Source organism: Balaenoptera musculus, chromosome 3 (assembly GCF_009873245.2).
Source record: "Balaenoptera musculus isolate JJ_BM4_2016_0621 chromosome 3, mBalMus1.pri.v3, whole genome shotgun sequence".
Classification (NCBI taxonomy): Eukaryota; Metazoa; Chordata; class Mammalia; order Artiodactyla; family Balaenopteridae; genus Balaenoptera; species Balaenoptera musculus.
Window position 1 is genome coordinate 93,218,740 of NC_045787.1, and position 24,115 is coordinate 93,242,854.

At 37.6% G+C, this 24,115-nt stretch overlaps 1 protein-coding gene across 1 annotated transcript in view; it reads right to left on the reverse strand.

The window, feature by feature from the left end:
• PGGT1B (protein geranylgeranyltransferase type I subunit beta) overlaps positions 1 to 24,115 on the reverse strand; it is a 59,427-nt gene that overhangs the window by 11,072 nt on the left and 24,240 nt on the right. Inside the window, exons 5-7 of the mRNA XM_036848124.1 lie at positions 23,776 to 23,908; positions 10,725 to 10,770; positions 2,707 to 2,891 (exon numbers count right to left, since the gene is read on the reverse strand). Coding sequence (XP_036704019.1) covers positions 2,707 to 2,891; positions 10,725 to 10,770; positions 23,776 to 23,908 — 364 coding nt within the window. The remainder of the gene's footprint in view (positions 1 to 2,706; positions 2,892 to 10,724; positions 10,771 to 23,775; positions 23,909 to 24,115) is intronic.

Here is a 24,115-nt window from a genome sequence, read left to right on the forward strand (position 1 = left end):
AATCCACAGATTCCACTCCTAGGTAATTATCCAGAAACAGATATTTATTTTACACCAGTGCTCATTGCCACCGTATTTACAATAGCCAAGAGGTGAAAACAATCCAAGTGTCCATCAACAGATGAACAGAAAAACAAAATGTGGTATATACATACAACAGGTATATTTACTCAACCATAAGAAGGAACGAAATTTTGATATATGTGACAATATGGATGGAGCTTGAGAAATATAAGCCAGACACAGGACACAGTAGATTATATGATTCTACTTATATGATGTACCTAGAATAAGTAAATTCACAGAGACAAAAAGTAGAATAGAGGTTAGCAGGGCTGGAGGGATGGGAGAATGGGGAGTTACTGTTTAATGAGCACATTTTATGTTTAGGATGATGACAATGTTTGGGGTATAGACAGTGGCAATGGTTACACAACACTGTGATTTGTACACTTATAAATAGTTAAACGTTATTACATTACATATATTTTAACACCATAAAAAAAGTGAACAAAGAAGGCTGATGGGGAACTTTATAATGGATTAATCAGTTTTGACAACTCTGGAGCCCTTTGATCAAAAGGAGAGACAGCCAGAGATTATATTATATGCCTCTTGATGTGACGCAATAGGAAATATATATCATCCTGACTTGATATTTAATGATAAGGAATTATGGCTGATTTCTTAGAAGTGACATTACGGTTCCATTTTTTAAAAAGCTATTTATGTTTAGCGATTATACTGAAAAATTTCCAGATAATATAGAAAATGGTATCTGGGATTTGCTTTAAAATATTAGTCAGTGAGGGTGAGGGAAGTGGGTAGGTATATGGATGAACGAAGGCTGGCTTTGTTTGGGATGAAAACTGTTGAGATTGGTTGATGAACATATTAAGGGTTCATTATACACTATTTTCTCTTCTTTTGAGTATGTTTGAAATTTTTCATAATTAAAAAAATTAAAATGGTGCACCTGAGGAATGGCACTAGAAGTGAGAAGAGAGACAGAGGCTACTGCCTTCACTTTAAATTGTTCTATTTTCCCAATTCATTTCAACCACATGTATGAATTTTGTTTAAGAGAAAAAATTAGGATATTATAGTAAGTCCCCACAAACGAACCTTCAAGTTGTGAACATTCAAAGATGCGAACGTGCATTCACACATCCAATCCCGTAAGTCAGTTCACATGTCTGGCGTACATTGTCACATGCGTGCATCCTCTACAAGTGGTTGTGCTTTTTGTGTACTCTACTGTAGAGTACTGTATAGAGTACAGTAGTACAGTATCTTTATTTCAAGCTAGATCTGCAAGAGGACGACTTCATTGAATTCCTTGCTGTGCAACATGAGAAGTTTACTAATGAAGACCTGATGGAACTGGAGGCCCAGAGAAAGGATAAAGAGAGACAAGAGGAAGAAGTAGTAACTGAAGAACCGAAGAGATTCATGATGCAGGAAATGGCAAGGGGATTTTCTTTATTTGAGGAGGCACTGTTAGTTTTTGAGGCACAGGACCCGAATGTAGAACGGTACACGAAGGTTGCAGCAGCCGTTCAGAATGCAATCCAGTGCTAGCGTGTCATCTGTGATGAGAAAAAAAGAGCTACTACCCAGACATCACTGGATCGTTTTTTCAAGAGGGTAGATAGAATTGAATCCAGCAAGGAACCAGAACCTGTGCCATCCACATCAGGCATGAGTGAAACTGCAGCTTGCCCTCCGTCTCCTATTGCTGACGATCCTTCAGCTCAGCCATCTCCCACCTCCTCTCCCTCCTCCAGTCAGTAACTCTTCTTGCCTGTTGACTCGATGCCAGCCCATGTGCCAGCTGTTGTACTGTACTACTGTACTTATCAAGGTACTGTACTGTAGGATTAAAAATGTTTTACTTTTTCTGTTTGTTTTTTACATATTATTTGTGTGAAAAGTATTATAAACCTATTACAGTACAGTACTATAGAGCTGATTGTGTTAGTTGGGTACCTAGGCTAACTCTGTTAGACTTACGAACAAACTGGACTTACGAACGCACTCTCGGAATGCAACTTGTTCATATGCAGGGGACTTACTGTGTATAGATGATGAACATAGACTTTGGTTAGATTCCTGAATATCAGGCCTAGGTGATATGTTTTTAAAGGCAAAAAAGGCAATTTTAAGGTATTGAAAACTTGTGGGTACTCAATGGCTAATAAGCTTATGTATTTAGGTACATCAAAAGGTAGCAGAGATGGGGAAAATGTATGAACATATTCATCAATAATTTCAGAAGGCTTACACAAATAAATTAATACAAAATAGAAAACCTTAGATGGTTTTTAAAGGAATGACCCATGGTTTATCTTTTAAGATTAAATTTTCCCATAAATCCTTTACTGGTATGTTCAGACAGATCTCCCCACTAGATAGACCACTGATCAGTTCCAGGTACAAGTTTTTTATGACATTACACCTACTTTCTTACATAGGTTCTGGGACACTAGAGCTTTATAAGAATAGAAATTTTTAAGTAGCACAACAGATAACTGAATTCTGTGGAAAAACCATACAGAGACTAGCTTTGCCAGAGCAAAAGGAAAAACCTTTTGCCCTAAAGCTAACAATATTTAATGAACATTACAAAGACCAAACCCTTTAAGCACAGTTTTTTTTTTTTATTAACAAAGAGTAAAGGTTTCTCATTTTTATTATTTCTCTTACCTTTAGAGTTGCTCCCACCCAAAAAGAATAACAGGTGTCGACAGGCTTATTAGGTCTTCCATGATAACCGTTTTGTTGTCTCATTATACACCACCTCTTTATCCTGTTCAATTCTTTTTCTGAAAAAACTTCTTCTAGTTTACCCATCAGGCACAGTGATGCAATGCCACAAAAAGTTGATCCTCCTGTTAATTAAAACCACACAATACTTTAAACTTATTAGATGTCTAGGAAAATAATATGAAATGATTGAAGAAAAAAAGGGTTAAATAACTCCAGAAAATAGTGAAATAAAAGTAAAATTAAAAGACAATTAATTTACTTTTATTTCACTATTTTATTTACCTTAATTTCACTATTTAAAATAACCACTAAGCACTGGAGTCTTCAATATGAACTTGATGAAATAGAAAAAAATTTTAAAATAACTTAAAGCTGTAAGAACAATTTTTTAAATGAAGAGATTTAGAAAGTAGTTCAAAATTATATGGTTAATGGGAGAGTTGAAACTAAAATCTAGAACTCCTACTCCCTACTACTCTATCACCTGAGTCTGATTTTAATTCCCTTAAAGACAGTATATTGCTTATGAATTGAGGTTCCATCTGCCTAAAGCTGCAGACTGATTTTCACATATAACATAAACTAGAAGCTTATATGTCAGCTTAAGAAATTTAAGGAAGAAAAGTTTCAGCAAAAGGAAAGAGTGTGTGTGTGTGTGTGTGTGTGTGTGTGTGTGTGTGTGTGTTGGGGATGGGGGTAGTGTGGAGAAGAAAACTGTATCTGGAAGTAGATGCACAATACATGTCCATGCTCACTATGGTAGACTGACTAATGCCCCCCAGTGATATCCAGGTCCTAATCCCTGAACATGGGCATGCTACCTTATATGGCAAAAAGGACTCTGCAAATGTGATGGAAGTTAAGGATCTTGAGACAGGGAGATCATCCTGGATGGGGTGTACCCTAAGTGTAACCACAAGTGTCCCTATAAAAGGGGGGCAGAGGGAGATTAAACTACAGTCAAAGAGGAGGCATTGTGACTATGGAAGCAGAGACTAAAGTGATGAGACAAGAAGTCAAAGAATGTCAGCAGCCACCAGAAGCTGAAAGAGACAAAGGAACAGATTATCTCCTGGAGCCTCCAGAAAAAACCTGCCCTGCTGACACCTTGATTTGAAGCCCTGTAAGATGCAGTTCAGACTTCTGGCCTCTGGAACTGTAAGAGAATAAATTTGTGTTGTTTTATACCCCTAAGTTTATTAAAATGTTATAGCATCAATAGAACCAGTATAGTCACAAAGGTAATTACTTTCCTCGGGAAATGAAAAGTCAGTATTTTTCCATAAAGGAAAAAACAACAACAAAAAAACCCCCACCACTTTCCATTGGCGTTATCTGCTGTCAACTCCAAACAATTTGAAAATACTTATATTTCCAATTTATTACAACTTGACCTAGTGATTTTTATTAATTCCATCTCTTTAAATAGATTGTTCCTAATATGCCTCATCCTGTAACTTTCCTTTTGGTGTTACAAATCTTGGTTGCATTCTCTGGCAAAGGAAAAGTGAGCATTCTCTCTAGAAAATGCAAGGCAGCTATCACATTAAAAGGGTCACTGTCAAAAAAATAAAAATAAATAAATAAAAGGGTCACACTGTAAGAACTATTTAGTCTTCAGAATTTTTCCCAATGGAAAAAAAAAAGGGAGATCTATGTTAGTCATGAGTGAATTAAAACAAAAAACAAATTTATCATAACCTTTTAGAATAATTTCTATTCAGCAACTATCAATCTTATTTCCCCTTCAATGACCTACTAGTTTCAATTTCTCTTTCATGACAAGCTGGCCATGACTTCAGGTATTATTACATCATTAAATATAAAGCCTCTAAGAGAAAGTACATAATCTTTAAAACTACCTACCAAGAAATAAAGACACATTTAATTGTTACTCTCCAAAATAATTGTTCGGATTTTTTAAAGCAAACTGGCACAATTCAAAATAAAAATACTCTTTCCTTTGCCCAAATGACCAGATTTTGAAAATGACAATTTCTGAAGCATGCTTGGTCTCTGAGTAGCCAAACACAGTCATTACAAAGTCTATTCTTTAAGCTAAAATTCACTTATCAACATTTACCCCCGAGAGGTTCCTGTCTAAACAATTTTTAAAAACCAGTACTAAAAACCTGGATTAAAAGTAGGATGTTAGAAGAGCGTTAGAGGCAGACATAAAAACAGCAAGAAAAGACAGGTAACATTCTGACAATAAGTACAGTAAGAAAAAGCACGCATAAGAACTCAACTAGAATATCCTTTTGGGGCTAAATAGGATTAGGTCAATGATTCCTACAAGCTTCAAAAAACTTCGAGAATGTTACGTCACTATATAAAGTACAATTTAAGAATTCCTTCTCATAATAATGATCTGAATTCATCAAGAAAAGATTAAATTCTGTTCATCATGCCCTGGTTGAAGGTTATGAAAATAACCTTCTTTATCGAAGGCATGTAAGAGTACGAGAATATTAAGGCACATTCAAATAAGGGAAAGATTTCCACCTGAAATTGCTGAAAGTTTGCCACCTAAAGTGAAATGCTTCAGTTATGTGGATAATTAATGTACACAGAATACCACAGTCATAAAAAAATCATAGCTGGGAGGGACTGGTTCTTTCTTTACAACCTACCCCAGTTCTTCCAGTTGCAGGGTAAAGGAGGCGTTCCTGACTCTGGTTCTGTTTGCTATGCTTTACTTATGCTTTAACTTATTGTTCCCATAAGGTTTTAAAGCTCGTTTTTAAGCATTCTCTTAGTATCTATTTGTATATACCAAATAATTTGAAAGAATCTATGTGCTCTGAAATGTGTAATTTAAGATGGTCAACAAACATACAGCTAAAGTAGAAAGCTAAGTAAACAGGTACACAAATAAGTACACCATTTTACTCTTAAACACCACATGAAAAAGGTAAAGTGAGGTAGATTCAAGGGAGTCGAATGCTTAGACGAAATCAGGCCAAGTAAAGTTTAATACTTCTCTTCTGGATTGAGGAGTAGAGATATTCTAAAAGAATCACGGAATCAAATTAATATATCTGAACTTTTACATTATGAATCTCAAGAGGAAAAGTAGTTTCAATCCTAGCAAAGTAGGAAAATCTAATTCTTCCAAAACACATGAACATTTTCCCCTAGAACTGTAATATCATAAAAGAATCACTAGGATAAACAGAATCATAACATTTGATAATCATGGCCTAGAAGGGTACAATGTGCCTATTTAGTTTTCGTGACAAATGGACTCCAGGCTAAGCAGGTGTTGGAGAACAGCAGTTGAGTTAAAAAGAAAAAGAAAACAGTATATTAAGTAGCATTTAGACCGCAGAATTAGGACAAAAAGCACATGAAGAAACTTGATTAACATCAAAGTGTAGCAGAAGTACACATTCTAAATTCAGCCTTCCCAGCTTTGGGATGCAGAGTGGAATACAGCATAACTAACTCATCGAATATGTACTGAACAACTACAATATTCAAGGGCATATGGAGTATGACATAAATAAGACACGATCAGCTTACAACCTAGCAGAGAAGGTAAATGGAAGTAAATGGTACGAACCAAGTATTACGGGAATATAGAAAAGGGAGAAATTGCTTAGGGCTAGGGGGGACAAGAAACAATGAAAGATTTTACAAAGAATGTGACAGTGAAACTAGGCATAGAAAGATGGGTAAAATTTGAAGTTTAAGAAAAGGTAAATGAAGAGAAGCGAGTAAAGGGGAAGCATTTCAAGTATAGGAAAAAGAACATTAGCAAAGTCCAGGGGTGAGAAGGCATGTAAGAACATTTGGAGAATACATTTTCTCTGCAACCTAGAGCGCATGGAAGGGATCTCTCACATGTGTATCTACAAAGCTAGGCTGGCACTGGACCACGGAGAACTAAACTAAGGGATTTAAATATGGGCAGAATGGTACTGCTGAACAAGCATAGGGTTTCAAGACACTTACCTGATATGTGAGCCTAGGAGTTAAGTTACTTACCTTCTCTGAGTAAAACGACAATAATCACTGTGGTGGTTTTATGCTGTGTTAACTTGGCTAAGCGAGAACTGTTTCCCAGAATCCCCTTCTTTATGTGGTCTGAAGCTAGAGAAATCTGTGTGAGATCTCTAAGGTGGAAGTGAAGCAGTAGCCATTGCCCTGGTTGTGGGCACAGGAGGTGAGAGACAAGGGTAGAGGTGCTGTGAGAGTCTAGCTTGCCCTTATTCTCCCATATACTTGGAATCCAAGTTCTTTTTACTTCTTGCTCTAGTGAAACCAGGCCCACAAATGGATGTACGAACAAGAGCCTTCCAGTTACATTCTGGCAGCTGGATGCGCCTGGCTCTCCAGATTCCCCTGCAAGGTCTCACTTGTCCACCTGTGCCAGTGCCTCAGGAGAGCTTGTCAGTGACTCTTCCCTGATCCACCTACTACCGCTTTCAGGGCCTTCTCCATCTTCTTCCACAACCATGTAAAATCTTACTCCTATAATAAATTCCTAGTCTTTAATATTTATAGTGATTTTGCTTCTGATTGAATCTAACTAATACAAAGATGTCCACTCTCGGAGGGCTAGTGTGAGGATTAAGTGAGAATAACTGTTAGCTGGCACAGAGCAGCTGCTTAATAAATAAATTCTTTTCCTTTTAAGTCTGTAAAAGGTTATAAACTGGTGACTAATGGAGGACTGGTGTGACTGGCAAGTTAAGAACAACAACAACAAAAAACAGAACAGGAGATTAAACACCCCAAATTCTGGATTTCTGGCTCTGAAAAATCAGTAGGTCAGAATAGTTCCACATTCCTGAATAGCAAAAACAGACTTGGAGGGGCTTCCCTGGTGGCGCAGTGGTTGAGAATCTGCCTGCCGATGCCGGGCACATGGGTTCGAGCCCTGGTCTGGGAAGATCCCACATGCCGCAGAGCTGCTGGGCCCGTGAGCCACAACTACTGAGCCTGCGCGTCTGGAGCCTGTGCTCCGCAATGGGAGAGGCCGCGGCAGTGAGAGGCCCGCGCACCGCGATGAAGAGTGGCCCCCGCTTGCCAGAACTGGAGAAAGCCCTCACACGGAAACGAAGACCCAACACAGCCAAAAATAAATAAATAAATAAATTTAAAAAAAAAAAAAAAAAACAGACTTGGAAGGAAGGAAAGAGGAGGATGATGGTTTTTAAAAATGTGCAGCTTGAGAGATACAAAGGTAGCTAGCTATGCCTGGCAGGCACACAGAAAGGCGGTATGCAGCTCAGAAGCAACAGTATAGATTTGGAAACAAAGTGTGGGTGCCATCACACCAGGGATGATTGATAGAGAACCATCTGTTAGTTCATTTAACTATGTGCCATATGTTACAAGTGTGGGAGATACAACAGTGAATAAAACAGGCCAAAACCTCTGATCTTGTGAGGCATATATTATGTGGAGACAGACAATAAACAAATAAATAAAATAAAAGTGATATGGAGAAAAATAAAGCCAGAAAGGGGGACAGAGAATGGGGTACGTATCTGTGGTTGGTTTGCAATTCTAAACAGGAGGTATGTTTGTGGGTGGTTTGCAATTTTAAAAAGGGGGCTTATCCAAAAATATCATTTGAGCCAATACCTGAAGGATGTGAAATGAAGCCAGGTGTTTGCTAGGGATGGGAGTGGAGGATTCTATATAGAAGGAATAGCAAGTATAAGAGTCCTGATATTTAGAAAGATGAATGATCCAAAGAAAAGAAGAAAGTTGGACACTAAGATAAAGAGGTGAGAGGAAGAAACAAAAATGGTGAAGGAGCCAGAAACAACGTGTCAGGAAGAAGGACAAGAGCAATGTGATACTTCAAGAAAGAAGGGGAAGAGGCTAACAGCTTCATTTGCTTCAATAAATAGAAGATGAGGAATAAGAAAAAGACACTGGATTTGAAATGTAGATCATTCGTGACTTTAAAAGAAATATTTCATTTAAGTTGCTGAATCTTACACAGAAAAATTAAAGAACAGCCATTTGTGTAGAAGGGCAAATAGTATACCTGGACCACTATTCTAAAAAGATTAATAAAAGAAGAAAAAGGGAGAACACCATGACTTCAGAGTGCCCAATCTGCAGGACTACTTTTTAGAAAGAGGTTTCTCTTGCCAGTGTAGACAGTGATAAGATAGGGAAGGGAGGCTATACCAAAGCCTTCTAGAGTAGTACTTCTCAGCCTATCTAACCTCACAGCACACAAGAACATTAAAACGTCTGACATTTGTAGGACACACAGCGGTGACCTGAGGAGTGAGCTCCTGGCACCTAAACGGGAGCTCTAGACACCCAGGTCTTGGCTGCTCCAAAGGCTGAGGCAGCAATAGCTTGACATGCCTATAGCCCATTTGCAGCACACCCGGTACTGTGGCACCCTGAGTAGGAAGCCCTCCTCTCAGGCTTTAGACCTTAAACCTACCAAGACAAAAAGAGTGTAAAAGGAAGATGTAAGCTTTTTGGCATGAACCACAGCCCATCAATGATGATCTTGCTGGGTGTGATCCTACTCGAGTCATACTGACTCCAAATCACTGTTTGTGTGACTCAGCAAGACTTTTTTTCCATCAGAGAGTATCATGTTTGAGTGGCCCTCTCTGTTTCATATCCCAGAGAACATAATCCCATTTTCTGGGGAACAATAGTGTCTGTTCCACAGGTCTCCTGCACTGCGAAGTATCTCCTCAGCTTGCCCATTAACATCCTTTACGATAGTGAGCCCAGACCTCGTCTTCTCAGAAATTCTTATAGACGCCAGATTTCCTCTTTGTGCAACTACAAGTATATCCCTCCTTACCAAGTGGTGATGACCAGTGACATAATTGCTACTGCCACCCCCAATCTCATATAGACATACACAAGAATTATGATGTCCTAATTGTAGTACGGCTTCAGAGGAAAATCCAAGACAGTTTTCTATACGCCCCGTAGTGACACATATACTCTACAAATACCACCGAAGGAGGGAGTGAAAATGTCAGAGAGGGAAGAGACACCTGATAGGACAGTTCCTAGGGAAAGCACAAGGAATGTGTTTTAAAAAAATGTTTATACACGGTTTACAGTTTACAAACCAGTTTCCCTCATATCTCTAACAATAATTTTAAAGAAAGATATAATTATTTCTATTCTGTTGATGAGGAAATCCTCAGAGAGATTAAGTAAGGGGCCTAAGCCACATAGCTAGTGTTAGGGCTGAGACCTGAATGCTCATGTGTTCTTTCTACTCTATCGTGCAAGCAGAGGGATGGACACACAGGTGAGCGCAAAAACACTGCTGTGATGAAGAGGAAACAAGGATTTCACTCAGAGAGCCTCCCTGATCTGGGCTCTTTTTTTTTTTTTTTTTAAAAAAGGAGCATGGAAGTACATTTACTTCTACATGATATATTCCACTTCAAAGAGTTCAGGCTATTGATGTTTTGACAAACTGAGTGACTGTCGCTCACTCTGGTTCTGCCAAAATTGAGGAAAAGTGTGAAAGGAGAGACTGTATCAATGTACGTAGTGAACATATGCTATGTGGCAAAATGTTTTATCACTATGACTTAGGACAATTATATTAAGGAAGGTAAAAAAATTTTTTTCTTCACAAATTCATTGATTCATGTTTAATACTCTGTATCTAGCTTTTTAGTATTATACCAAAGAAGAAAACGTGCTGTTTTCTAACAATATTTTAAATCATCCCAAGATGTTTTCATGCAACTAACAGCTGAAATGATCACCAGAAAGTACTGTATGAACATTCTGGTCTGAATAATCTCTGAATGGTTACTGACCTAGGAGAGGCTCGAGTTGGCACAGCAGTGTCAACAGAGAGAAGTAGGAAAGAAGACAGTCAGGCTGCACCAAGAGTTGAGACAGACTTCTGAGGTCCTACATGTTGAAGATACCATGATGTTATTTGAAGGAACAAAAGAAACTACATGTCCATTTATTTTAAGATGCCTTACCATGAGATTCAAGTCCAGCTCCCTGTGCCAACCCATTGTCATAGGACTGAAAAAGAAAAATATGTTCAGTTTAATAGGGAAATAATAATAAATAAATAAGTTGTCATTATGCTAATTTTTTGTCTCTTGATCTAATTTTAGTTCTCCTTTATATTTTTCAAAATATGCACTCTTTCCCACAATGAAATAGATCTAGGCATTTTCAAGTACCTGCTCTTGTCTTATTCACCAAGCCAAATCAGTAAATGTATGCACTAGGCATATTCTGAGAATAGACTGTTCAAAGATGGCACCTACATATTTAATTTCTACCCAATAAGAAGCCCCAACCTTTATTCCTCTCCCACTTGCAAGAATATATGAATTTAAGGAAAGTGTAAGGATTTTATACTCCTATAACATAAACACAAAACAAATCTATTTTGAGGCTCTTGGGTAGCCGATGATAATGGTGCCTGCCTAAATTTGAATCTCCCCACATATCCCACAAAATCAAAACAGGATAAGAACAATACAACTACATAAAACAGAAACCTTGTCAAAGCTAGAAGACATGCTCAAGCTTCAAATTTCCTGTCTATAGAAAAAGAAGCATCAAATCCCACACTCCTGACATACTTTTGCAGAGAGCAAGGGCAATCTATGAAAACTTGTGAGGAAGAGAGAGGAGGGGTGCTAATGGCAGGTCTGAGATTACCTAAAATCACTAGCTTAAATCACTAGGAAAAGCCTGAGTGTGAAATACAGGCAATCCTTGCTTTGCACAGTTCCAATATACACAAATTCCAGGTACCCTGGCTTAGTTAAGTAACATAGTATGGTTCAAATTTCAGTAATAACAATATATTAACTGTGAGCAACTGCATAAAGTACAAACTTGCTGCTAGCTCCTCAGTCCACAAACCATTACATACATAATAGATGTGTATCACAATCAGTGACCAATCACGTCACCTTTTTCAAAGTCTGTGAGTAACTGGTCATTGCACATGTTATTCAGTTCACACACAGACAGCAATGTATGTGGCTGTGCTGTCTCTTTGTCTTTTAGTAATAAACCCACATGATGTTTCAAAAATATAATCAAAAAAGGAGACTGGCTACCAAAGATGAAAATGCAGTAAAGAAATGAAAAGCAGTAACACTGAAAGTGAAATTGAGATCAAACAGAGTAATAAAAGAAACAGCTATCATGACAGTGCTGGCTGATTGAGACTAGATATGCAGTCAGAAAAATCAAGTGAAGGCGAAATATCTACATAAATGAGGAAAGTGGCTCTGATGAAAAAGATGGAGATGTTCTAGAGAAAAGATGCTGGCAAAAACTTTACATAAAAGGAACTCTCAGATATTTCACAACAATGAAAATGCAAAGGACAGAATGTTGGAAGCTGATACAAATTTAGAAAGGAGTATGATCATTTACCAAGACAGAAAAGTGCCTGCTCCATATTATAAATTATATAATGAGAAGAAGACAAACAGTGCTGTTCAAACTACTATTGATGAATTTTTTTACACAGAAAACACTTTAATTTTCAATATTGCTAATGTTTTAAATTACGATGTACAATAAATAAACATTGGTTTTACCATTAAAACATTCTGTGTCCATTTATAACAGTAATAGTTTTTAATGTTTTGGCAAAAAATTATAAAGGTCACAGAACAAGTGTCATTTTTCCCACTGATGATTAAAATCACTTTGCGTCATTTCAGCCTGCAAGAGCATCATTACAGTCTGGCACTACCAGGCGAAGCGAGGATGCCTGTACTGTAGGAGCTCTGGTAACACTGAACAGTGACTACAGAGAAGAGACCGAGGAGAGTGTGCAAGTCAAGGTGGCAGCATTCAATGGGCATAAGTCTGGTGAAGACAGTTAAAAAAGGAAGGGAGAAGGGCCCACTGAAGACCAAATAAATGAAAACTCCAAAGAGCAAAATGCAAAAACCCGGGAAACAAGAGAACCTTTCTCCTACCAGAAAATCACAGAACTCACAAACCTTCCCCAATCACTAAACAAACAAACAAAAAGACACTCTAAATTAAAGAAATCATACTTTGTTTCTCTGCGTTGAAAAGAGGGCACTCTTAAACTAGGAATTCTTGTAAGAAAAAAAAAATCCACTAATGACTAAACAGAAAAAGGCAAATCTACACAAAGTAACGCTGAGATGAAAACACAACCATCAAAATGAAAACATCCCAGCATAGGAAAATCTGCCTTCACCTCCAATAAATGGTGATAAAGCAAACAAAAACTGTAATACAGCACCCCAAACTCAATTGCATATCCTCAAATAAGCATTTGGGAATATGAAAAGAGATTTAATGTTAAAAAATGAAAAGGATAAACAGTAGGAAGAAATAAAAATTAAATGATTTCAGGAAAACACAGTAAGGGACATTTAAGAAAGGCTGAAAAGAGCAAAGAGAATAAAAATGAGATAAAGAAGTAAAAAGGGTCAGAGAGAAAGTGGTTGAAATGAAAGCTAAGCAAAGAAAGAAAACACACAAACTTGGAATACCTAAAGAAAAAGGAAAAGTAATGGACTACAAGTAGGGGTCAGCAAACTGGGGACTACAGGTTAAATCTGGCCTGTGGCCTGGTTTTGTACAGTCTAAAGTTAAGAAAATGGTCAAACTCATTCCTAATAAAATAAATGCAAATTAAAAACACTGAGATACCATTTTTCACCCATCACATTGGTAAAAATAAAAACTGTGTGACAACACATTCTACTGGTGAGACTGTGTGGACACAGGCACTCTCATACACTGGTGGGAATATAAATTGGTTCATACCTTTTGTAGAGAAAATGGGCAATATCTGATAAACTTTATGTATGCATTTGTTTTTTTATACAGCAGGTTTTTATTAGTTATCTATTTTATACATATTGGTGTATATATGTCATTCCCAATCTCTCAATTCACCATACCCCCCCCCCGCTTTCCCCCCTTGGTGTCCATACTTTTGTTCTCTACATCTGTGTCCCTATTTCTGCCTTGCAAACTGGTTCATCTGTACCATTTTTCTAGATTCCACATATACGCGTTAATATACGATATTTGTTTTTCTCTTTCTGACTTCACTCTGCATGACAGTCTCTAGGTCCATCCATGTCTCTGCAAATGACCCAATTTCGTTCCTTTTTATGGCTGAGTAATATTCCATTGTATGCATGTACCACATCTTCTTTATCCATTTGTCTGTCGATGGGCATTTAGGCTGCTTCCATAACCAGGCTATTGTAAACAGTGCTGCAATGAACACTGGGATGCACGTGTCTTTTTGAATTATAGCTATCTCTGGGTATATGCCCAGCAGTGGGATTGCTGGGTCATATGGTAATTCTTTTTTTTTTCCCTTTATGTTTGTTTTATTTTTTCATTTTGAAAAAAGCATAACATATGCTTTTAAAAAATTATTTTTAAAAAACCCTAAAAAAGCTTATTTTATCAAAGGTATACACATCCACCATTTAGAAAGTTAAATGGTACTGAAAAATTTACAACAAAAATTTATAACAAAACAGTGATTCCCTGCATCATTCCTCACACTCCTCCAGTACCCCTTTCCAGAGGCAACCACTTTTCAGTATTTGGCCATTTCTTCTGGAGTATACATCTTGGTGCTTCCAAATAATATGCCTAGATCATATTGTTTTAAATTGTGACTTTTAGACATATTCTATCATTTATTATGGTAGATAAGCATCCAACTCTCTTACACCCCATTCCCCTCTGTTCCTGTGCCCCATGCTCCAAGGATACTACACTTTGCTTAAATCAATTTCTGTGATTATGTAACTTGTCTACGAAAATACAATTCACAGTTGAGCATCGTGGACTATGGTTGTTTCTTTTCTTCTTATTTTTCCTGAAATTAACTGTTACCTTTTCCCCCATCTGTGTGTTTTACTTTGTATTGACCGTCTAATAGACACACCTTCTGATAGACACAGTCAACCACCATTAGACACCTACCAGTGTCTGTCTTTCTCTTGAATAGAGCCCCCCACTCCTCCACCCTTGTCCTATCTGGGTTGAGTGCTCTCCATACTGTTGCAGAGCTGTCATCTGGGGACTTCCCTTCACTATCAACCTTGGAACTTCCTATGTTTTTCACCTGAGTTGGATTTCTTATCTCTTCCTCTTTCTTGGTTTACTCTTTTGTTTTGGTGGAGAACATCCTCTAGGAGTCAAGGCAAAGAAGGATCTTCCCTTTGTCCCAGTGTTGTGAAATTTTACAATAATGTTCCTGGGTTTGAGCCTATTTTCATCCATTATAATGGGCCCTCAGTGGTCTTTTCAGGATATCTGGAAACTCAGATCTTTCCCTTCTGAGAAATCTTCTTGAACTTTTTTTTAACATCTTTATTGGAGTATAATTGCTTTACAATGTTGTGTTAGTTTCTGCTGTATAACAAAGTGAATCAGGTATATGTATACATATATCCCCATATCCCCTCCCTCTAGAGCCTCCCTCCCACCCTCCCTATCCCACCCCTCTAGGTGGTCACAAAGCACTGAGCTGCTCTCACTGTGCTATGCAGCTGCTTCCCACTAGCTATTTTGCATTTGGTAGCGTATATATGTCAATGCTACTCTCTCACTTCGCCCCAGCTTACCCTGCCCCCTCCCCGTGTCCTCAACTCCATTCTCTATATCTGCATCTTTATTCCTGTCCTGCCCCTAGGTTCATTAAGAAACATTTTTTTTTTTTTTAGATTCCATATATATGTGTTAGCATACGGTATTTGTTTTTCTCTTTCTGACTTACTTCACTCTGGATGACAGACTCTAGGTCCATCCACCTCACTACAAATGACTCAATTTCGTTTCTTTTTATGGCTGAGTAATATTCCATTGTACATATGTGCCACATCTTCTTCATCCATTCATCTGCCGATGGACATTTAGGTTGCTTCCATGTCCTGGCTATTGCAAATAGTGCTGCAATGAACATTGGGGTACATGTCTCTTTTTGAATTATGGTTTTCTCAGGGTATATGCCCAGTAGTGGGATTGCTGGATCATATGGTAGTTCTATTTTTAGTTTTCTAAGGAACCTCCATACTGTTCTCCATAGTGGCTGTATCAGTTTACATTCCCACCAACAGTGCAAGAGGGTTCCCTTTTCTCCACACCCTCTCCAGCATTTCTTGTTTGTAGACTTTTTGATGATGGCCATTCTGACCGGTGTGAGGTGATACCTCATTGTAGTTTTGATTTGCATTTCTCTAACGATTAGTGATGTTGAGCAACTTTTCATGTGCCTCTTGGCCATCTGTATGTCTTCTATGGAGAAATGTCTATTTAGGTCTTATGCCCATTTTTTGATTGGGGTGTTTGTTTTTTTTTAATATTGAGCTGCATGAGCTGTTTATATATTTTGCAGATTAATCGTTTGTCCATTGCTTCGTTTGCAAATATGTTCTCCCATTCTGAGGGTTGTCTTTTCGTCTTGTTTATAGTTTCCTTTGCTGTGCAAAAGCTTTTAAGTTTCATTAGGTCCCATTTGCTTATTTTTGTTTTTATTTCCATTACTCTAGGAGGTGGATCAAAAAAGATCTTGCTGTGATTTACATCAAAGAGTGTTCTTCCTATGTTTTCCTCTAAGAGTTTGATAGTGTCTGGTCTTACATTTAGGTCTTTAATCCATTTTGAGTTTATTTTTGTGTGTGGTGTTAGGGAGTGTTCTAATTTCATTCTTTTACATGTAGCTGTCCAGTTTCCCCAGCACCACTTACTGAAGAAATTGTCTTTTCTCCATTGTATAGCCTTGCTTCCTTTGTCATAGATTAGTTGACCATAGGTGCATGGGTTAATCTCTGGGCTTTCTATCCTGTTCCATTGATCTACATTTCTGTTTTTGTGCCAGTACCATACTGTCTTGATTACTGTACCTTTGTGGTATAGTCTGAAGTCAGGGAGTCTGATTCCTCCAGCATCATTTATTTTCCTCGAGATTGCTTTGGCTGTTCGGGGTCTTTTGTGTCTCCATACAAGTTTTAAGATTTTTTGTTCTAGTTCTGCAAAAAATGCCATTGGTAGTTTGATAGGGATTGCATTGAATCTGTAGATTGCTTTGGGTAGTATGGTCATTTTCACAATATTGATTCTTCCAATCCAAGAACATGGTATATCTCTCCATCTGTCTGTGTCATCTTTGATTTCTTTCATCACTGTCTTATAGTTTTCTGAGTACAGGTCTTTTACCTCTTTAGGTAGGTTTATTCCTAGGTATTTAATTCTTTTTGTTGCAATGGTGAATGGGATCACTTCCTTAATTTCTCTTTCTGATCTTTCGTTTTAGTGTCTAGGAATGCAAGAGATTTCTGTGCATTAATTTTGTATCCTGCAACTCCACCAAATTCATTGATTGGCTCTAGTAGTTTTCTGCTGGCATCTTTAGGATTTTCTATGTATAGTATCATGTCATCTGCAAACAGTGACAGTTTTACCTCTTCTTTTCCAATTTGTATTCCTTTTATTTCTTTTTCTTCTCTGATTGCCATGGCTAGGACTTCCAAAATTATGTTGAATAAGAGTGGTGAGAGTGGACATCCTTGTCTTGTTCCTGATCTTAGAGGAAATGCTTTCAGTTTTTCACCATTGAGAATAATGTTTGCTGTGGGTTTGTCGTATATGGCTTTTATTATGTTGAGGTACTTTCCCTCTATGCCCACTTTCTAAAGAGTTTTTATCCTAAATGGTGTTGAATTTTGTCAAAAACTTTTTCTGTATCTATTGAGATGATCATATGGTTTTTATTCTTCAATTTGTTAATATGGTGTATCACTTTGATTGATTTGCGTATGCTGAAGAATCCTTGCATGTCTGGGATAAATCCCACTGGATCATGGTGTATGATCCTTGTAATGTGTTGTTGGATTCTGTTTGCTAGTATTTTGTTGAGGCGTTTTGCATCTACATTCCTCAGTGATATTGGTCTGTAATTTTCTTTTTTTGTAGATCTCTGTCTGGTTTTGGTATCAGAGTGATGGTGGCCTAGTAGAATGAGTTTGGGAGTGCTCCTTCCTCTGCAATTTTTTGGAAGAGTTTGAGAAGGATGGGTGTTAGCTCTTCTCTAAATGTTTGATAGAATTCACCTGTGAAGCCATCTGGTCCTGGACTTTTGTTTGTTGGAAGATTGTTGTTGTTGTTGTTGTTGTTGTTGTTGGAAGATTTTTAATCACAGTTTCAATTTCATTACTTGTGATTGGTCTGTTCATATTTTCTATTTCTTCCTGGTTCAGTCTTGGAAGGTTATATCTTTCTAAGAATTTGTCCATTTCTTCCAGGTTGTCCATTTTATCAGCACAGACTTGGTTGTAGCAGTCTTTTATGATGCTTTGTATTTCTGCAGTATCTGTTGTAACTTCTTTTTCATTTCTAATTTTATTGATTTGCATCCTCTCCCTCTGTTTCTTGATGAGTCTGGCTAAAGTTTTATCAATTTTGTTTACCTTCTCAAAGAACCAGCTTTCAGATTTATTGATCTTTGCTACTGTTTTTTTTTGTTTCAATTTCATGTATTTCTGCTCTGATCTTTATGATTTCTTTCCTTCTACTAACTTCGGGTTTTGTTTGTTCTTCTTTCTCTAGTTCCTTTAGGTGTAAGGTTAGATTGTTTATAGGTTTTGGATCATCGTGTTTTTGTTGTCATTTGTGTCTAAGTATTTTCTGATTTCCTCTTTGATTTCTTCAGTGATCTCTTGGTTATTTAGTAACATATTGTTTAGCCTCCATGTGTTTGTGTTTTTTACGGTGTTTTTTACTGTAATTTATTTCTAATCTCATAGCATTGTGGTTGGAAAAGATGCTTGATATGATTTCAATTTTCTTAAATTTACCAAGGCTTGATTTGTGACGCAAGATGTGATCTATCCTTGAGAATGTTCCATGTGCACTTGAGAAGAAAGTGTAACCTGCTGTTTTCAGACGGAATGTCCTATAGATATCAATTAAATCTATCTGGTCTATTGTGTCATTTAAAGCTTGCATTTCCCTCTTAATTTTCTGTCTGGATGATCTGTCCATTGGTGTAAGTGAGGTGTTAAAGTCCCCCACTATTATTGTGTTACTGTCGATTTCCTCTTTTATAGCTTTTAGCATCTGCCTTATGTATTGAGGTGCTCCTATGTTGGGTGCATATATATTTATAATTGTTATTATCTTCTTCTTAGATTTTGGTCCCTTGATCATTAGGTAGTGTCCTTTCTTGTCTCTTGTAACATTCATTAATTTAAAGTCTATTTTATCTGATATGAGAATCGCTACTCCAGCTTTCTATTGATTTCCACTGCACGCAATATCTTTTTCCATCCTCTCACTTTCGGTCTGAATGTGTCCCTAGGTCTGAAGTGGGTCTTTTGTAGACAGCATATATATGGATCTTGTTTTTCTATCCATTCAATGAGCCTGTGTCTTTTGGTTGGAGCATTTAATCCATTCACATTTAAGGTAATTATCAACATGTATATTCCTATTTTCTTAATTGTTTTGGGTTTGTTTTTGTATGTCCTTTTTTTCTCTTGTGTTTCCCACTTAGAGAAGTTCCTTTAGCATTTATTGTAGAGCTGGTTTGGTGGTGCTGAATTCTCTTAGCTTTTGCTTGTCTGTAAAGCTTTTGATTTCTCTGTCGAATCTGAATGAGATCCCTGCCAGGTAGAGTAATCTTGATTGTTGGTTTTTCCATTTCATCACTTTAAAATATCATGCCACTCCCTTCTGGCTTGTAGAGTTTCTGCTGAGAAATAAGCTGTTAACCTCATGGGAGTTCCCTTGTATGTTATTTGTCGTTTCTCCCTTGCAGCTTTTAATAGTTTTTGTTTGTCTTTAATTTTTGCCAATTTGATTACTATTTGTCTCAGCATGTTTCTCCTTGGGTTTATCCTGCCTGGGACTCTCTGCGCTTCCTGGACTTGGGCGGCTATTTCCTTTCCCATGTTAGGGAAGTTTTATACTATAATCTCTCCAAATATTTTCTTGGGTCCTTTCTCTCTCTTCTCCTTCTGGGACCCCTATAATGTAAATGTTGGTGCATTTAATGTTGTCCCAGAGGTCTCTTAGGCTGTCTTCATTTATTTTCAATCCTTTTTCTTTATTCTGTTCCGTGGCAATGAATTCCACCGTTCTATCTTCCGGGTCACTTATCCATTCTTCTGCCTCAGTTATTCTGCTATTGATTCCTTCTAGTGTAGTTTTCATTTCAGTTATTGTATTGCTCATCTCAGTTTGTTTGTTCTTTAATTCTTCTAGGTTGTTGTTAAACATTTCTTGCATCTTCTCGATCTTTGCCGCCATTCTTTTTCCGAGGTCCTGGATCATCTTCACTCTCATTATTCTGAATTCTTTTTCTGGAAGGTTGCCTATCTCCACTTCATTTAGTTGTTTTTCTGGGGTTTTATCTTGTTCCTTCATCTGGTACACAGTCCTCTGCCTTTTCATTTTGTCTATCTTTCTGGGTATGTGGTTTTCGTTCCACAGGCTGCAGGACTGTAGTTCTTGCTTCTGCTGTCTGCCCTGTGGTGGATGAGGCTATCTAAGAGACTTGTGCAGGCTCCCTGATGGGAGGGACTGGTGGTGGGTAGAGCTGGGTTTTGCTCTGATGCGCAGAGCTCAGTAAAACTTCAATCCACTTGTTTGCTGATCGGTGGGGCTGAGTTCCCTCCCTGTTGGTTGTTCGGCCTGAGGCGACCCAGCACTGGAGCCTACAGGCTCTTTGGTGGGGCTAATGGTGGACTCCGGGAGGGCTCATGCCAAGGAGTACTTCCCAGAACTTCTGCTGCCAGTGTCCTTGTCCCCGCGGTGAGCCACAGCCTCCCCCCACCTCTGCAGGAGACCCTCCAACACTAGCAGGTAGGTCTGGTTCAGTCTCTTATGGGTCACTGCCCCTTCTCCCTGGGTCCTGATGTGCACACTATTTTGTGTGTGCCCTCCAAGAGTGGAGTCTCTGTTACCCCCAGTCCTGTCAAAGTCCTGGAATCAAATCCCGCTAGCCTTTAAAGTCTGATTCTCTGGGAATTCCTCCTCCCATTGCTGGACCCCTAGGTTGGGAAGTCTGACGTGGGGCTCAGAACCTTCACCCCAGTGGGTGGACTTCTGTGGTGTAATTGTTTTCCAGTTTGTGAGTCACCCACCCAGCAGTTATGGGATTTGATTTTACTGTGATTGCGCCCCTCCTACCGACCGTCTCACTGCAGTTTCTCCTTTGTCTTTGGATGTGGGGTATCTTTTTTGGTGAGTTCCAGTGTCTTGCTGTCGATGACTGTTCAGCAGTTAGTTGTGATTCTGGTGCTCTCACAAGAGGGAGTGAGTGCATGTCCTTCTACTCCGCCACCTTGAACCAATCCCCCCGTATGCATTTACTTTTTGATCAAGCAATTCCACTGCTAGGAATTTATTCTGAAGTTATATCCCCAACAATACATAAGCACAGATGCAGAAGGTATGAATTTTAACATTGTTCACATTTGGAAAATACGTAGCCTATATATAGAGGAGTTGGAAAAAGCTATGACATGTGCACGTGATGGAGTACTACAAAACTGTTTAAAAAAAAATGTGGAAAATTTCTATGACCTGATATAGAGTGGTTTTCAAGCTATATTGTTAAATGAAAAAAGCAAACTGCAAAAAAGTACTCTTTTGAGTAAGAAAGCAGAAATACAAATGTACATATCTGTTCATCAAAAAGAAGTACAGGGAGGCCTAACCAAAAACTAATGAGAACCTTTACCTACAGAGTGAATGGGAACAAGGTGGTAAACATGGGAGTTAGGAAGGGGGTGGAGATAGAAGGAACAGGAAGCCCTGTGAGTTACACATCTCTGAATGTAACTTTTTGTAGAGTTATGACTTTCAGAACCGAGTTAATATTTCACATATTAAGGAAATAAAATCAACAAAGTTGGGGGGGAATCCTAAAATAGAATCCAAACAGAAACAAATAAACAACTTTATTTCAAATAAATTAACATAAACAAACTAAAGGTTGGGGGTGGAGGGAATAAAAGAAGTAACTCAAGTGTTTCTTAAATATAACATTTTGACTACATACCTTCAGGCTCTAAACAAAAAGAACCAATGCATTCTGGATAATAGGAGCCAGGTTTGTCACTGTCTGAGAAGGGAGTTACAAATGAAAAGACGAAGGTTAAAATGAACCTAGTGGTACTGGATTAAAATTTGAGGTATTAGTGTGAACTCATGGTTTTTGATTGATTGACAGATAGATAGAGAAAAAGATATAGATGTGTATAAGTGTGTAAGGGGGATATCTGTGTATACATATATACATTTCCTACCTCTGAGAGAGGGGCCAGAAGCAGTGATATCCCAGTACCAATAAGCACATTTTGTGCCCAAATCGTGGTTTCTAAACACCACCCTCCAATAAGAACTAGAATTCCTTGAAGAAATGACCAATTTCAGAACTGAGGCTGGGAAATTAAACTATGAACCTGGAATATCTTGCGCCAGAAGACAAGGAGGTGCTCAAAGAATGAAGGGGACATATCAAAAGGGCACAAGGGGCTTTTGCTGGCTGAAGGGGTGAAGGGGTGAAGGGGTTTTTGCTGGCTGAATCTGGGACAGCATCAAAATAAATAATGATAGTTACAGATAATAATCCATTGAGTAAAACAAGAATCTAGAGTGCCTGTTTAAATTAAATAAATAAATAAGTAGATAAAGGTGAAGGGAAAGCTTTTCGTAACTGTAGAATTTTAACTGATAATTACAGAATGAATGATAGAGCTGGAAAATCATCAATGCATACTAATACTAGTGGATAAAAGTTTGATGAGGGACAGGATATTTATAGTCTCCAAGTATCTCACCATGAGATACTACATAATTACAAAGGGAAAAATGCTAACTTTACAGAGGAAAATCTGGCATACACCACCTTAACCAAGTGAGTAAAGTTAACATCACCAATAATAGAGCAAATCAACATGTTGTACCTCCAAATACAATGCACTGAGAAGAACATGGTGTTATTTCTGCAATATTCATGCCAAAATGCATATCTCCCACCTCTGTCTGTAACATAAATCTCCTTTCCTCTTAAAACTCCTTTTATAAAGCAGAAACTAACACACCATTGTAAAGCAATTATACTCCAATAAAGATGTTAAAACTCTTTTAAAAGTTTCCTCTTTCTGCCTCCACAGGCTTTTAAAAACCTGTGCTATTATAGATTCTATAAAATCTGATTCACATTCACACATTCAATTAAAAATAACTCCATTCCTCTAAGAACTTACATTTTTGTTCTGAAATATGGACTAGTGAAAGTTGAATTAACAGCCTAAAATATTCTAATCTATAAAAATTTCATATTTAGGAAGTAAAATAGACCTGGGAAGCAGCACTTCTATTTCTCTGGTTGTATATGAGAGACTAAAAAGTAAAGCAAAGGATAGTTCTGGCTGAGACTAAACTAAGTTTTCCTTACTATTGTTGATAAAAAGACTAAATTGTATTGCGTGAAAGAATAAAATTTCTACTTGATATTCTCCTTAAAATAAACCTTAGATTAAAAAAAAAAACCCACATAAAAGTATTAAGAAACCAAAAGTGATCCAAAAATCTATTGTCAGCCCAGTCAATCCTGCTAGTCAAAATGGCTTAAGGAACTCACACCTCACACCCAATATAGGAATAATCTCACCAAGGGCACTGTAATTCTCCTTTATGCTTGGCTGCGACTTCCCAATGATCCCTACTAAGATAGGTTATCAACATTTACCTTTGAGATTTTACTATTTTTTGCTTCTAAGGCTGACCAACCTCTTTCTCCTCAAGACAGTTTCTTTGGACACAATCAGATTACATTTAAAATTTAATGGCTAAAGAGTCAAACTTTCCTTGAATATTATTCTTAAATGGCTATTCTGATATATGATGTACCCAGAAAGCAATCTTATTATCCTTATTTCCAAATTATTGCTAGAAGAGATGAGGCATGCCCCAGCCCCCATATATCAGCAGTAATAACTTAAAACAAAGAGTCAATTTATCAACATAACTCACCATACTTCTTCTAATATAGTTGATGGCTTTTTTCATATCCATGCCAGACCAGTTGTTGAGCATATAGCAAATACAGGAAGCACAGTATACAAATCGCATGTCATTTTCACTGCCTTCAGGTACTGCACAAAAACTGAAAATAATAACCATATGATTCACTGTACTATAATTTATTTTTTGGTAGGGGGGTTAGAAACACCTACTTCATGTCTTCACTCACAGAAAAAGCTATCACTAAATACAGATTTAAAAACCATATACTACTTGTATTATTCAATAAAGGACTATTAATCTGAATAATATAAAACTATCTCTAAATCAACACTGTACTCCCAAGTTC